The sequence below is a fragment of the Lynx rufus genome, unplaced genomic scaffold, assembly GCF_022079265.1.
Source record: "Lynx rufus isolate CCGP_SWC_20201006 ecotype Redwood Valley unplaced genomic scaffold, mLynRuf1.p SCAF_2, whole genome shotgun sequence".
Taxonomy (NCBI): Eukaryota; Metazoa; Chordata; class Mammalia; order Carnivora; family Felidae; genus Lynx; species Lynx rufus.
In genome coordinates this window covers 8477091-8493532 of record NW_025814834.1, presented here as the reverse complement: position 1 = coordinate 8493532, position 16442 = coordinate 8477091, and the positions used below count along the sequence as shown (strand labels likewise).

Sequence of the window (16442 nt, the reverse complement as noted above, 5' to 3'; positions counted from 1 at the left end):
AATAGCCTGCGTCTTTTTGCCAGCTTCATCAAGTCCACACCTCTGGGATAGGGCAAGGAAACCTGGCACTCGAAGCCAAGATGGACTCCAAGACTCCGGCCGCACCCACTGTCAGGACTCCCCTGCTTTCCTGCTCACTGATAACTCCCTCAGGGGATGGGGATGTGTATTCCCACTTGGGTATGCTCTCTTTCCACGAAATCAAGCAACCCTTGCGGACCAAAATCCAGTGCCTCCACCTCTGCATGGACTCTGAGCTAGGAAGACAGATGTATCTGAATCCCCCATACATCATGAGTTTTGGACAGTGACAAAACCCAACTTTCCTGGAAGGACTTTTTTTTTTTTTTGCCCAGGCAGTGGGTTGGCAGTAGTCCATCTTTTGATTTGCGCTCGGTATTTCAGTACGTTCCTCCTCCAACCTGCTGATTAGATCCAGGCCCTGTGCTTTCTCAGAAACATGCTCTTGGTCTGAACTCCCCCTGTTGGAGCTCCGAGATAAACTCAATCCAGCTGATTGCCAGGTTTGTCTGAGTGGGTCAGCCTTAAGGGCTTAATTTAGGTGGCTTCACCCTCTCATCCAATTCATTTTCTTCGGGGGTTTTGACACAGTTCCTCTGTGTGTGGTTTCAGCTATTTGCCCTTCAGTAGAGAGAGAGGCCAGGCACTTGCCTGCGACAGCTGCAAAGATGACTTCATTTTAGAGCTGTGTCACTTTTGGATCTGCTTTCTCCAGCAACGGCAACAAAAGAAAAAGAAAATAAACAAATGGGACTACATCAAGCTAAAAAGCTTTTGCACAGCAAAAGAAAATACTAATAAAACCAAAAAGCAACTTACTGAATGGGAGAGGATACTTACAAACTTGATAAGGGGTGGATATCCAAGATATGTAAAGGACTCAGACAACTGAGTAACAAAAAGGCAAACCCTATTAAAAAATGGGCAGAGGACCTGAAGAGGCATTTTTCCAAAGAAGACATACAAGATGGTCAACAGGCACAGGAAAAGATGCTCCACATCACTAAACATCAGGGAAATGCGAATCAAAACCGCAATGAGATACCACCTCACACCTGTCAGAATGGTTATTATCAAAGAGATAAGAAATAACAAGTGTTGGCAAGGAAAAAAGGGAACCCAAGTGCACTGTTGGTGGGAATGTACATTCGTGCAGCCATCATGGAAAACCATATGTTGGAGGTTCCCCCCAAAATTGGAAACAGAACTATCATGTGATTCAGCAATTCTACTTTTGGGTATCTATCTGAAGAAATGAAAACACTAATTCAAAAAGATATATGTACCCGTACGTAATTGCCAAGATATGGGAGCAACCTAAGTGTTCACAGACAAATGAATGGATAAGATGTGGTATATACATATATTCAATGGAATATTACTCAGCTATAAAAAGGAATGAAATCTTGACATTTGCGACAACATGGGTGGACCTGGAGGGTATTATGCAAAATAAAATAAGTCAGAGAAAGGAAGACAAATACCACATGATTTCACTTATATGTGAAATCTAAAAAGCAAAAACAAATGAAGAAACAGAACAAAACAGAAACAAACTCAGAGATACAGAGAACAAACTGGTGGTTTCCAGAGGGGAGGGAAGTGGGGGGATGGGCCAAATAAATGAAGGGAATTAAGAGGTGCAAACTTCCAGTTATAAAATAAATAACAGGGATGCAATGTACATCATAGAGAATATAATCAATAATATTGTAATAATTTGGGGGCTCTTGGCTGGTTCAGTTGGTAGAGCATGCAACTGTTTATCTCAGCGTCGTGAGTTCAAGCCCCATGTTGGATATAGAGAGTACTTAAAAAATTTTTTTTAATATTGTGATAACTTTGTATAATGACAGGTGGTAACTAGACCTATTGTGATGAGCATTTTGTAATGTATAAAAATATCGAATCACTCTCTTGTACGCTGAAACTAATATAATATTGTATGCCAATTATAATTCAATAAAAAATTAAAATGTTTGAAACTGGAAAAAAAAAGAACTGTGTAGCATGGCACAGAGATGCATGGCCTCCCACCCCCAAGGTGTTCAAGGGCTAAGGTCCATAGAAGGGCTGCAGATGGCTCAGATTTGTCCCTTGAATGCAGAACTCAGCCAGTCCCTTTTATTTTCAGGGAAAGCTTGGTTAGCTCCCCTGAAGTACTGTGCATATTCCAAGAATTGAATTTGGGGTTGAGTTTTTCCCAGCAGCAACATTTTGATAATCCTAGAATTGGAGTGATGGGTTTATACAGATTCATTTCATTTCATTTCATTTCATTTCATTTATTTTGAAAGAGAGCGTGAGCAGGGGAGAGGCAGAGAGATAGGGAGAGAGGGAATCCCAAGCAGGCTCCACACTGTCAGCACAGAGCCCAACGTAGGGCTCAGTCCTACGAACTGTGAGATCATAACTGGAGCCAAGATCAAGAGTCAGACACTTAGTCAACTGAGCCATCCAGGCACCAGAAAGTCATTGTGGGATGTATTGGTAGGCCTAAGAACTGGGAAGGGGAGGCATTGGTTTACCGTACTGCTCTGAACTCATGGATATACAGAGTCAACATGGGCACTGCCCAGATGACACTTCAGATGGAAGCAGTTTGCCTTTGTGACACAAATATTCTTTGTACTCATACCAGGACATATCACATTGACATTTTTTTTTCCAATTTAGTGCTTGTATCACACAAGTGTTCAAGGAATTGAAGGAATTCTTAAAACATAAAGAATGATAGCAATTTATCTACTGTTTCAAGTCATATCTGCTTGTTCCGGTATCACCCACAATCACAAAGGTACAAGTCAGAAACCAACCTAGATCCTTGACAACTTGAGATGATGGTAAGAAGCTACCTCTGGGTTTATTGTAAGAAAATTAACCTGACATTTTTAATTAATAACAAATCCCCTTGTTGAAGGCACTTTGAGTTGATATGACATATACAGAAATTATGTCTACAATAGGATTCTTTGGGTTGCAAGTGACAGAAACCCAACTTGAATCCGTCTGAATAGAAAACTATTTGGTTGACTGGAGGGCTGCTGGAGCTGCTGTAGGAACGAGAACAGCTCTATGGAACTCAGAGTCTGGACCCAGGGATTTGACAACCCCAGCATCTTCTCTTTGCATCTCTCTGGGTGACAGCTTCATTTTCTCAGGCCTTTTTATGTGACAAAGGACATGGTTATAAGGCTACCCTGGAATCTCATTTTACAATAACCTGAACACAATTCAACAGAAAGATGCCTCGGAAAGACTCTCATTGGCTTAGCTTGAATCACATGCCCATCCTGGGCCAATCACCATGGTCAGAGATGCAGGGTAAGATTAGTCCATTCCCAGCTGTGTGACCAACCCCGTGGTCAGGTGTATTACCAGGAGGGACAGAGGTGATGGGCAGACAAAGATAATAGCCACCACAATGACCATAATCCTGGAAGTCAGGCAAATGCACCCAGAAGGCAAATGCAAAACAGGAGTGGTATTTATTGTAGCTAAGAGCCCAGGGTTCAAAGGCACAAGGACCTAGATTTGGTCCGGTTCCACCACTCCCCTGCTGTGCGAACTCTGAGTTCTTAACCTCTCTGTACCTCCTGTTATTTATCTTGTCAAAGACAAAACTTGGACAAAGAGATTGATATGATTTAGCTTACTGCAATAGAAAGCACCCCAGATCAGACATCGTTAACTTAGGTATAAGTACAACATTAATCTATAAAATTCTGAAAATATCCATCTCATGGATGTGGTGTGAATTAATTTATGTAATTCACTTAGCACAATGCTGGGCACACATGGGGTTGTCATATTTAGCAAATAAAAATACAGGCCAATATAATGTCCTGTATATACAATAAAATAAACCAACAGTTGGGATATACTTATATTAAAAACTTACCTGAAATCCAAATTTAAAATTTAAGTGTTCTAGGGGCGCCTGGGTGGCTCGGTCAGTTGAGTGTCCAACTTTGGCTCAGGTCATGATCTCACAGTTCGTGAGTTCGAGCCCCGCGTCGGGCTCTGTGCTGACAGCTCAGAGCCTGGAGCCTGCCTCAGATTCTGTCCCCCTCTCTCTCTGCCCCTCCCCTGCTCATGCTCTGTCTCTCTCTGTCTCAAAAATAAAAATAAAAATAAAAAACGTTTAAAAAAATTTTAAGTGTTCTATATTTTGTCTGACGACTTTTGGCACACAGTGAACTGACAAATGTTAACTTATTGTGAACGTGAGATTTATTTTTTTTATTAAAAAAATTTTTTTTAATGTTTATTGAGAGAGAGACAGAGACAGAGCATGAGCAAGGGAGAGGCAGAGAGAGAGGGAGACACAGAATCCGAAGCAAACTCCAGGCTCTGAGCTGTCAGCACAGCCCAACTTAGCTGGAACTTACAAACCGTGAGATCATGACCTGAGCCGATGTCAGAAGCTTAACCCACTGAACCACCCAGGCATCCTGACATTTATTTTCAATACATACTACATGGACAGGATTTCTCTTCCTGCCAAATGTAGCTTTTCTTTGAAGGCAATCTCAGATCCCAGAAGAGCAGTGGCAGGGCTGGAGGCCAGGGAGATGGTGGCCACAGACCATCTTAGGGCTTCTTTAAAATAAAGCTCACCTAACCTTCTCCATGACTCTTCCCTGACTCTGGCCTGGACCGTCTTTTTGGAAGCATGAGGTGGAAACACGAAGACTCCCACTACAGAGCCTCAGTGCCTGGAAGGTCATGTCTCCAGCCACCTCCCCACCCTCCAGCTGAGCTGGAAACTGGCAGGTGCTCTTTCAGTGCTGTTTAACTTGAGCCCCGAAGCACCACGTGCAAGGAGAGGGAGGATTTGCGCTGTTCTATTTTTGAAAACCAAAATTTCACACGGGGCGGGGGAAGTTTCTTAAAATTCCCAGAAAGTGCTGCAGCGGGGTGGAAGGGTGAAGCGTAGGCAGATTTGGGGCGACATTTTTGGTTCCAAGGTAATTCTGAGTCGCTCCTGCGAACGGGAGTAACACCTGTTTTTCCACGAACACCACTCTGTATTGTATTCTCTGGCCGGTTTTGTTTTTCCCGGGATACAACGAGCTCCTTGAAGTTAGGTATTGAGCCCAGTCGGCTCATCCCCAGAGCCGGGCAGAGCGCCAGGTGGAAATGAACGAACGGGAAGTCGTGGAGAGGAGGACAGGGGAAGCCACCCCACAGCGAGCCTCACACAGCGGCCACCGCGCGGCGAAATCCCACTTCACTTCCGCTGCCGGGAGGCCTCAGAGCCCCAGCTCCCGAATCGCCCGCCTTTCCTCCCAGGATGCTCCGCGCCGGCTGCGTCCCGTGATTGGCTGCACCGCCCCCACGTGACGTCGAACTGGCGGCGCCGGTTGCCTGGGCGACAGCTGGAGAAGTGGCGGCGGAGCGGGTTTGGCGCGGGCGGCCGCGGCCGTGCAGCAGGTAAGCGCCTCCTCCGACGCGGCCGGGCCGCCCTGGAGGCTGCCATCCCCGGGCGGAAAGGAGCAGTGGTGGGGCCCGAGGGCCGAAGCTCTGCGGAGCCCTCGCCCCAGAGGAAAGCCAGCTTGGCAGCCGCTGCCGAACGCCCCCACTTCTGGTCGGCCGTCCTGGGCTCTTACTTTGGCGTGGGCCCGAGGCGGCCTCCTGGACAAACCGAGGACGGGCCCAGCCGCTTCCCGCAAGTAGTCTCTGATCTGTGCTGCAGTGGACCGAACTTGGAAGGGGCCGCCAGTCGTCCAGCTGGGTAGTGGCGGCACGAGCGGGTAGCCTGGGGCTTTTAGATCCATCCGCTCTGTTATCTGCCTCAGCTAACCTCCTCTCCAGACTTCATCCAGTCTAAGCCAAACTAGGATGCTAACACTGCAATTTCGTCTTCCAGACAAATCCCATAGCCTTCCCCTTATTCGATCAGCTTGTAGGTCCTAGAGCCCTATTCTATGGAAATTAAGAAGCAATCCTCAAGAATGGCTGAAGAAGTTTTGTCTAGTTTCTGCATAAAGTAGAGCAGTGGTTCTTAAACTTGAGTGTGCATAAAAGTCATCCGGGGAGTTTGTTTAAATCAGTTTCTGGGCATCGTGCTGCCATGGTGTTCAGTAAGATCAGGGTGGCGCTAGGAATTTTCATTTGCAGAAGCATCCCAGGCGATCCTGATTGAGGTGGTCCCAGCGTTTTGGGTAGTACTTGTGTAGTGGTTAATATCGGTCTGGACTTAATTTCGTACTTTTGTCACTTACTGGCTGGATTATTGGGAGCATCTCAACCTGTTTGAGCCTCAGTTACCTCATCTGTAAAATAATATAAATTATATTCATCTCTCAGTTTTGTTGTGACAATTAAATGTGAAGCATCTTGCATGTTGCCTGGCATACAGTAAACCCTTAAAGTGAACTTTTTTTAAAAAAATTTTTTAACGTTTATTTATTTTTGAGACAGAGAGAGACAGAGCATGAACGAGGGAGGGTCAGAAAGAGGGAGACACAGAATCTGAAACAGGCTCCAGGCTCTGAGCTGTCAGCACAGAGCCTGACGCGGGGCTCGAACTCACGGTCTGTGAGATCATGACCTGAGCCGAAGTCGGCCACCCAACCAACTGAGCCACCCAGGCGCCCCTAAAGTGAACTTTTTATGATATAAAGGTTTAGATGAAATTCTCATTTCCAAGATGTCAGAGTAATAGAATACCCAACAGTGGCTCACATTCACTGAGAGATCATCACAGCAGAATCTCATTCAAATAGTGGTCTTGAAGAACTTCTCTGAGTAAGTGATGTTTATAAGCACAGGGATTAGCCAGGTGAAGAAAGAGGAGGAAAGTGTTGTAAGCAGCGAGAAGAGGATGTGCAAAGGCCCTGAGGTAGGAAGAGCTTGCATTCTCAAAAACAACAACCTTCTCTTGTTCTCTGGTCTTCAAAATTCTGTTCTCTCTGCTTGGACATCATTTGTTTGTAAATATCTTGGGTGTCTGTGATGCCTACCAGGCTCTGTTAGGTTCTGGAGACATCAAATTTAAATCCACCTCCCTGCCTTTGTAGACAGGGTGATAAGTATAGCAGTAGAGGTAAGTGTAGAGTTCAGAGGAGAGAGCATTTCCTTGATAGGGAAGGAAGGGGAGGGGTTCATGGCAGACCTCCTGAAAGAGGTCAGTTCTGGGTTAAGTTACCCTGATGAGTCAGGTTTGTGGTGGGGCGAGTGCATCAGACAGACGGTTTGGAGTTGTGGAAGAGCATGTGGTGTGGGGGATATCGAGGTTTGCCGCTGGTGGGCCTGCTGTGGGGCAGAGGTGGTGGGGGTCCAGAGAAGGGCTGAGGAGGTGGTGGTCCTCAAACCGTAGCAGTCTTTCCTCAGGTCCCTGGCAGGCCTGCAGGTGCCAGGAAGGATAGGTGCGCTCCCTGCTACATCCACGTCACTGTCCCCCTTCGTCAAAACCCCCAGCTCCTTTGAAGCACGTGCCCGGCCTTTCCTCCCTGCCACCAACCTACTGGGGGCGCAGCTGCCCCTCAAAGGCTGTAGCGCCTGGCTCACTGTCTGCCCCTCCACCTCCTCTCCTTCTGTTTTGGAGATTTCCCCATTCTGGCCACTCACTCCACTTTCTCCATCTTTTTTTTTTTCTTTTTAATGTTTATTTATTTGTTTTGAGAGAGAGAGAGAGACAGACAGACAGACAGACAGACACTCCCAAGCAGGCTCTGCACTGTCAGTGCAGAGCCCAACTCGGGCTCGGTCTCACAGTGAGATCGTGACCTGAGCTGAATTCAAGAGTCAAATGCTTAACTGATTGAGCCAGCCAAGTGCCCCTCTGCTTTCTTCATCTTTCAGGCGTCTTCTTCCTCCATTCCCTCTCTCCACTCCCTGCTGTGGCCACGAATGTCCTAATATGGCATCGCCTCCCAGATCAAGCACCTGCTCCATTTTGGTCACACTTTTTCTCTTTCAAGCTCATGTGAATGTGTCTCTGCCGCTGATCTCAGGCCCCGGGCCTCTTAAGCAGGTGTTTGACCCTGTTACGTTCTCGCTCTACGATCCCCTGTGCACCTCCCCCCTCCTCCAGCCTCAGTGCTCCATCACTGTTACACTGGCTTTCTCTTTTCCCTCTCTTCCAGAAAAAACCTCACCCTGGCTCACCTAACTCAGACGGCTGAAAGTGGCTGAAAAAACTGCAAAATTGTGCAGACTGGTTCCAGGTTTCGGATTCAAGTCCATGTGTCTTTTTTTTTTTTTTTAATATTTATTTTTGAGAGAAAGAGCCCTTGTGCGTGAGAGTGTGAGTGGGGAGGGGAAGAGAGAGAGGGGGACAGAAGATCCGAAGCAGGCTCTGTGCTGACAGCAGAGAGCCTGACGTGGGGCTGGAACCCATGAACCTCGAGATCGTGACCTGAGCTAACCTCAGACAATTAACTGACTGAGCCACCAGGCGCCCCTCGAGTCCATGTGTCTTAAGCAGATTCTCAGCACTGGAAATCCTGCCACGTTTCCATAGTCTGCTTGGTTCCCACCTTCTCTTCCAGCCGTCAATGAGTTTCTTTACCTTAAAACACCTCCCATCTCTTTGAGACACCACTCCCTCCCTCCTTTCTGTGACAGATCTCCCTGTCTCTCCTTTGTGACTTCTCTCTTTAACCCTTTCCTTTCAGGTGCCTGTCCTCACTGTTCTTGTCCACGTCACTGTCAAACCCGTGTTGTCAAATCCAAGGATCGAGTCTTCTCCCCACGTGTTCCTCGACCGTGCAGAGTGGCAGTTGATGTGGGGAACACCTTCCCTGGCTCCCAGGTGCCACAGTCTCCCGCTTGTGTCCCACCAAGTCACTGCTTTGGCCGCTTCTGTCTCCCTGAGCCCCTGGTACCCAAGTGCTCCAGGGTTCAGGCACGGGCCTGAGCTCTTCTCTGCTACGCCTCCTCCCTAGGAGTCCCATCCGTGTAGGACCCTTGTCTCCTGAGATGCCATCTTTATGCTGACAGTTTCCAAATGCTGATCTCCAGCTCCCACCTTCCCCTTTACTCGGGCTCCCACGCACCCACCTTCTCCACACCCCGCCGGGATGCCTCGTGGGCCTGCGAGACTATGGCCGGAACAGAACTCTTGATGGCCTGTCAGACGGCCCCTGTCCCCTTCCTCCCCACTTCAACAGATGGCATCCGCTCAGGCCCGCGTGTCTTCCTTCCCTTCTTACCCTCACCCCCGACCTCCAGTCCATCAGCAGGTTGTGCTCCTCTCCCTTTCACGTCTGGAACCCGAACACTTCACGAGGTTCCCCTCGGCTCGTCCAGACTTCCCTCGTCACTAGCTTGGGCTCGGCCATGACCCCCTTTCCGCCCACGGTCCGCTCAGCCTCTCCCCATGCAGCAGACACTGCTGTTGGGAAACGTAAATCGGGGTTGGCAGTCCCTCCTCAGGGCCCTCTCGGGGCTTCCCATCACACTCAGGCCGCTCGCCCACACAAGGCCTGTCTGACCTGGCCCGCGCCTCGAGGCCTCCTGTGTCTGCCTCGCTTCTTCCCACCCCGGTCCTCAGCGCTCTGTGGCCTCCACGCTTGCAGACCCCTCTCCCCGGATCCGGGAGTGCTCACGTCCTCGCGTCTCCACCCAGACGTTCCCAGGGAGGCCTTCTCTGCCCACACCGTCTAAAAGAGCCCCACACCCCTCTTCTCCAGGCTCTGTCCCCTTTTTGCTGTCTTTTCCTCATATCTGAAATCACTTCCATTCGTTGTTTTTGAGCAACTACAGTGTGCCAGGCACTGCCTGGGCCCCGGGCACGCCGAGGGATGCAGCTCCTGAATCCACAGCGAGCGGTACTTAAGCGGATGGGTGTTTGAGTCAGATGGTGGTTAGTGCTGTTGAGAAAAATAAAGCAGGATGGAAGACTTAGAAGTGATGGGGCTCACCCCTTAGAAAGGGTAGTCAGGGCAAGCTCTCTGAGGAGGTGACATTTAGAAGAGACCTGAATGAGATGGGGGTGCCTGGAGGGTGTCTGCGGGAAGTGCAGAGAGAAGGCAGGCCTGGGCTGTGGGCGTCCGGTGGGTGCGGCCACTCGGTGGCCCTTGTACCTCAAGTTCACAGAGCAAAGGAGAGTGTGGGAGGCCAAGCTGTGTAGCCTTTGAGAGGTGGGCGTAAGGAGCGTGGCCTTGGTCCCGAGGGTGGTGAAACCCCAGGAGGGTCCTAAGCAGGAGAGGAAAGATCACTTGTCAATAGGCTAGCAACTGAAGTAGGGAGAGAGGGAACGGGAGATTGCGTCCCCATGCATTGGGAAAGATGGGGCCACAAGATGATGGTGAGACAGAGAATGAAAATGGGGCAAGTTACTAAATTTAATCTACCCGACTTACACTCAAATAATTCAAATCAAATGCACTGTAATGGGCAGATGTAATGTTACAGAGTTGTGTGTTCTTAGTATTAGAAGAGATCTGGTCAATTCCCCACTTTATTTCACAGATGAAAGAGGCTCCGAGTTTCGGTGATTGCCCCAGATCAGGTGCCAGTGAGTGGGTAGTTAGTATTAGTGCACAGGCTTTTTCATTCCCCTGGTTATGGGCACCCAGTTTGGGTGAAGAGCCTGGGGGTGCGGCTCAGGGAGTGGCTGCTTTGGGCACACCTGGGGACAGAAAAAGTAGAAAGTACTTCTTCAAAACGTTTGCAGTGTTTTGTTTATTTAAACATTTGGACATGTACATAGGCGTTGTGCATCCTTACATGTAACTAAAAGAAAACAAAAAACAAAAACAAACTGACCTAATAAATTCTCTAGTGCGTGAACCTTAACACTTGTGAAAATATGTATCACTTCCTCCTCCATTACTGTGAGGCTAAATGATTATGGTCTTCCGGAAACATTACGGATTCCTTCCTTCCTTCCTTCCTTCCTTCCTTCCTTCCTTCCTTCCTTCCTTCCTTCCTAAGAGAATGGGTGTGCATGTGCAGTGGGGGGGCAGAGGAAGAGGGAGAGAAAAGGAGAGGGAGAATCTTGAGCAGGCTTCTTCACACCCAGCATGGAGCCCAACGCAAGGCTCGATCGATCTCACAACCGCGAGCTCATGACTTGAGCCGAAATCAAGAATTGGACACCTCGGGGCGCCTGGGTGGCTCAGTCGGTTGAGCGTCCGACTTCGGCTCAGGTCATGATCTCACAGTCCATGAGTTCGAGCCCCGCGTCAGGCTCTGTGCTGACAGCTCGGAGCCTGGAGCCTGCTTCAGATTCTGTGTCTCCCTGTCTTTCTCTGCCTCTCCCCTACTCATGCTCTGTCTTTCTCTGTCTCAAAAATAAATAAAAACATTAAAAAAAATTAAAAAAAAAAAAGAATTGGGCACCTAACCAACTGAGCCACCCAGGTGCCCCCGATTACTATTTTTTACTTGGAGGCTGTGTGAGGAATTGGTGACTCTGTGTTTATTTATATCAGATTAATTTTAATGCATGTCCTTCTTAAGTGAATGAATCTTATCAAATTTTGTTTTGTTCTAAAATGTACTTTGTGGTCTTGATCGTTTGAATTACATATACCACACTATGGCACATTAGAAAAATAATCGTCCCCAATCTCATTAGCAAGCCTTGATCCTCATTTACACCGCCTTCTAGCCCATGTTCACACTCATTTTAAGTAGTTGTCATAGAAGAAGGAATTACGTCGGACTTTAGCCTCTGTATTTCCTAGTGCTGCTGTAATAAGTTACCATAAAATTAGTGACCTGGAGGTCAGAAGCCCAAAATGGGTCTCCCTGGGCTAGAATCCAGGTGTTCACAGGGCTTGTTCATTTTTTTTTTTTTTAATGTTTATTTTTGAGAGAGGGAGACAGAGGATCTAAAGCGGGTTCCATGCTAACAGCACAGAGCCCGATGTGGGGCTTGAACTTGCAAACTGGGAGTTCGTGACCGGAGCCCAAGTCGGACGCTCGACTGACTGAGCCACCGGGCGGCCCAGGGCTTGTTCATTTCTGAAGGCTCCGGAGGAGAGTCTGTTCCTTGCCTTTTCGAGCTTCTAGAGGCTGCCTGCACTCACTCCTTGGTGTGGGGTCCCTTCTCCATCTTCAGGGCCAGCAGTGCATCACTCTGACATTGACCCTCTTGTCTCCTTATAAGGATCATGGTGCTTACACTGGGCCCACCAGGTAATCATAGATACTCTCCTTATTTTAAGGTCAGCTGATTAGCAACCTTAATTCCATGTGCAACTCGACATAGTCAGGGGCTCCAGGGGTTAGGATGGGGGGCCATTATTCTGCCCACCACCGCCACCTTTTTATGACTTCACAGATGATTGTAGTGAAAGCTTTTATCTTCTGCTTTTGCCTTGTAGGGATTTTTGCTGCCGTGAGAATTAACAGTAACCGTTCAATATGGGGGATGTTCTGGCTCACGAATCAGAATTACTTGCACTAGTGAAAGAGGTATGTTTTACCACACACAGGTCACAGAAGAAAAGATCTTGAAAACTCATGTTTTATAATGCAACACATTTTATAGTGTCTTATAATAAATGTGTTTTCTATCCTTACATTAGAGTTCTCTGTTTTCCATTATATATGTATTTTTTGTTTTCATAACTAAATTGAAATCTTAAAGTCACTTGAAAAGATTTCTTTAAAGAAAATTATAATAGTAACGTGCTCATGGTAAAGATGTAAACAATGTGGAAATATAAAAAGTTCATTACCCTGTTCCACTCCTGTAGCGACCACTGTTAATGGGTTAGTATATTTTTCCAGACTTTTTTTCAGTGAATATGCAAAATACATGTACATGTCTATAGTTTGCTTTACAAAATGGAATATGCTGTCGTACATGTTGTTCTGAAGCTTGACTTTCCTCCACCCACAGTAGTGTAGTGTGACTGCCTTCCTGTGATCTGCCTCATACTTTTTAATGCTGTCGAATATTTCAAATTGAGTGGCCGCGTCTACTTAACGTTAGCTATGAATGGACATTTAGGTTTCCTACAATGAAAGCTTTTGAAGGACAGGACCCACACCATGTGCTTTTATATATTCTCTACTGCTTTTAGCACGGGGCTAGCACGTCGATGGTGCTAAAGAAACCGCAGCTGCCGTTTTATTCTGTGATTAACCGTCCAGTAGGCGCCGCGAGCCACGGCAGTGGAGCAAGGCATCTCTCCCGGAAATGAAGCTTAGTCATTTTTTGGTGTGCTCGTGAATAAATTATTTTTTCAAAAAATTTTTTATTATTAAAAAAATTTTTTTTAACATTTATTTGTGAGACAGAGACCGAGTATGAGTGGGGGGAGGGGCAGAGAGAGAGGGAGACACAGAATCCGAAGCAGGCTCCAGGCTCTGAGCTGTCAGCACAGAGCCCGACGCGGGGCTCGAACCCATGAATCGTGAGATCATGACCTGAGCCAAAGTCAGACGCTCAACCGACTGAGCCATCCAGGCGCCCCATCTCATGAATAAATTCTTAAAGCCATCACAGCAATGGGTTGTGGACAGGGCCTGGGGAAGTAGCCTACCCCGAGGGGGTGGCAGGAGGTGACTGCCACAAACTGAGAAGGAGGGCAGAGGAGTGTGGAGAACGACGGTAGAGTACATGGTGGGGAAGGCAAAGGAGAGGGGCGTCTCTAGACAGGCAGTGAGCTTTAGTGCCGTGCTCCAAGGTCACTGCCGACATTGCCCATCTTTCATCTTCTGTTCTTAAGGACAGGCATTTCTAGTGCTTGTTTCAAGTAGCAGATTCCCAGAGACCTACTAGACCCAGAGCCATCAGGCCTTCTGAAGATCACTTTTGCCTTTTTCAGACTGCTGCACACATCATTTTGTTTCTATTAATAATGGTAATGAATCGTGCAGCTCACTTTTTTTTCCTGAAAACAAATTTATTTTCTGTAAATAAGCATGTTCTGTGATACTGTCTTTCTAGGCTCTTGGCATGTGTGTCAACCAAGTAAATTGTAAGCTGGATCCCAAATTCTCCCAAAGATTAACCCCGTTATGAATTGGTGATAACACGGAGCTGGTACAGTTACTTCAAAGGCAGTTATTTTGTTGATGTTAAAATAGAGAAATGTATACACACTTATGTTCTTTTTTTATAGTATTTAGATTTTGCTGAATTTGAAGACACCTTGAAAACATTTTCAAAAGAATGCAAAATAAAAGGAAAGCCATTATCTAAAACAGCAGGTGGCTCTTTAAGGGATTCCAAATCACTGGTCATCCAGGTAACATTTTGCTTTTCTTTGATCTCTGTCAATAATCAAGATGCTCCCTACTTGTAAAACATGCCATTATTAGAGAATATTGGCATTGTTCTGGGAACTTGGTCTGAGTGACTTTTAGTTTGTTTGTTTATTTGTTGATTGATTGATTGATTGTTTGGAGTAAGCTCTATGCCCAACGTGGGGCTTGAATTCACAACTTGGAGATCAAGAGTTGCATGCTTTAGGGGTGCCTGGGTGGTTCAGTTGGTTAAGTGTCCAACTCTTGATTTTGGCTCGGATCATGATCTCATGTATCATGGGATTGAGCCCTGTGTTGGACTCTGTGCTGATAGTGCAAAGCCTGCTTGGGATATTCTCTCTCTCTCTCTCTCCCCCCCCCCCCCCCCCCAGTAAATAAATAAACTTTATTTTAAAAAAAGAGTTGCATGCTCTACTGACTGAGCCAGCCAGGTGCCCCCAAGCGACCCCAGAGTGACTTTTAGATGCTTAGGTGTTTTCATATGAATGAGTAATGTCATCTTTAAATCTGTATACCTTCTCTAGGAAGTGAGTTGTGATGTAATATCTTTCACATAAGTACATTTCTTCGGAAGAAGAAAAAGAAGAAACCATGCAATGCTTAGGAACAGAAACAAATGTGATCTCCATCCTGAGCAGCATAGGTTATGAATTTTAGGCTCTGGGGACACGGTGGTGAACCAGACCAAAACAAACCTCAGCCCTCCAGGTGCTCTCATTCTCTCTTGGGGAGATTGGAGGGGGCAGGGAGCGAGAGTCATACTGAAAGGCAGTGTCCTGAAAGGAAGGCCAAGCAGTTCTGTGAACGCCAGGTGCTGCGGAAGACAGACGTTATACAGGCTTCAGCTCTCAGGATTAGAAGGGACCTTAAAGGTCCTCGTTCGATCTGTTATTCGATGCCTCCATCTCATTTGTAACATTCCAAGTAAGTGATTGGTTCACCTTGAATCCTTCAGTGTCAGGAGAGCATGCTGCTTCCTGAGACGGTGTATTTCAGCTTTGCGTGATTTTATTATTATTATTTTTTTTTTCAACGTTTATTTATTTTTGGGACAGAGAGAGACAGAGCATGAACGGGGGAGGGGCAGAGAGAGAGGGAGACACAGAATCGGAAACAGGCTCCAGGCTCTGAGCCATCAGCCCAGAGCCCGACGCGGGGCTCGAACTCACGGACCGCGAGATCGTGACCTGGCTGAAGTCGGACGCTCAACCGACTGCGCCACCCAGGCGCCCCTGATTTTATTATTTTAATAACTTTATTTGTTCTGATACGCCTACTTCCAGGAAAAAATTGACACTTAATTTGAGAGTCCTAGCGACGAGCTGGAAGTAAGGCTGCAGCCACGATCCCTTTGTTCCTGATCCCCAACTCCCTTGGATGGGGCACTGTTGAAGTGGCCCTTGGCACTGTGCCCTCTGCCCAGTGTCCCTCCAGACCTCAGGCACCTGGACACTGAGCTGCCGCCATGTCAAACACAGACTCTTCTGTTGATGCTGCTACAGTGGGCGGCCTGCCGGGGCACCTCCCATCCCCAGAGCACATTTGTCAGAACATGAAACCAGAATCGAGCCATTGTTAGACTTGGACACAGAGGCTGTTCCTAACCAGAGTGGAGCTTCTTCCTCAGAATCTCAGCCTCAGTCCTGGGCGCTCAGCACCTAGTTTCCCCACGTTCCTTCAGAAGGAAGGAGGGCCACCCACCGTTATCCCGCAAGTTGGAAAACTATGTGCGCATCTCTTAATTGAAGGTACCGTTGAGAGGAGTCTAACAAATCCTTGATAGCTAACTAGCAAAATGCTCAGAATCTTCTGTGAAACTCACACATAAGCAGGATAAGCTCTGTGTCTGGAAACTTCTCTGTGTAGCTGGTATCTCCAGAAATGGCTGCCGTGCACTTTTTGCAACCGGTTTGACATCACACGCAGCGCCAGCCGCACACACTTCAGTGTTTCCGGGCCTTTTTTTAAAATTGTGATTTAAAAAGCACATGACATAAATTTACCGTCTTACCTATTTTTAAGTATACAGTTCAGTAGTGTTAAATATATTTATGTTGTGCTGAAACAGATGTCCAGAACTTTTTCATCTTGCAAATCTGAAACTCTGTCCGTTGAACAATACTACCCACATTCCCTCCCCCCAGCCCCTACTAACCATCATTCTACTTCTGTTTCTATGACTTTCACTACTTAAAGATACCTCATATAAGTAGAATCATACTGTGTTTTTCTTTTTGTGGCTG

The 16442-nt window shown here is 47.1% G+C and overlaps 1 protein-coding gene across 1 annotated transcript in view; it reads left to right on the top strand.

The window, feature by feature from the left end:
- Positions 1-5392: 5392 nt before the first annotated feature.
- ARMC9 (armadillo repeat containing 9) overlaps positions 5393-16442 on the top strand; it is a 151626-nt gene continuing 140576 nt past the window's right edge. The window contains exons 1-3 of the mRNA XM_047084655.1: positions 5393-5457; positions 12306-12396; positions 14055-14180. Coding sequence (XP_046940611.1) covers positions 12346-12396; positions 14055-14180 — 177 coding nt within the window. The 5' untranslated portion in view covers positions 5393-5457; positions 12306-12345. The remainder of the gene's footprint in view (positions 5458-12305; positions 12397-14054; positions 14181-16442) is intronic.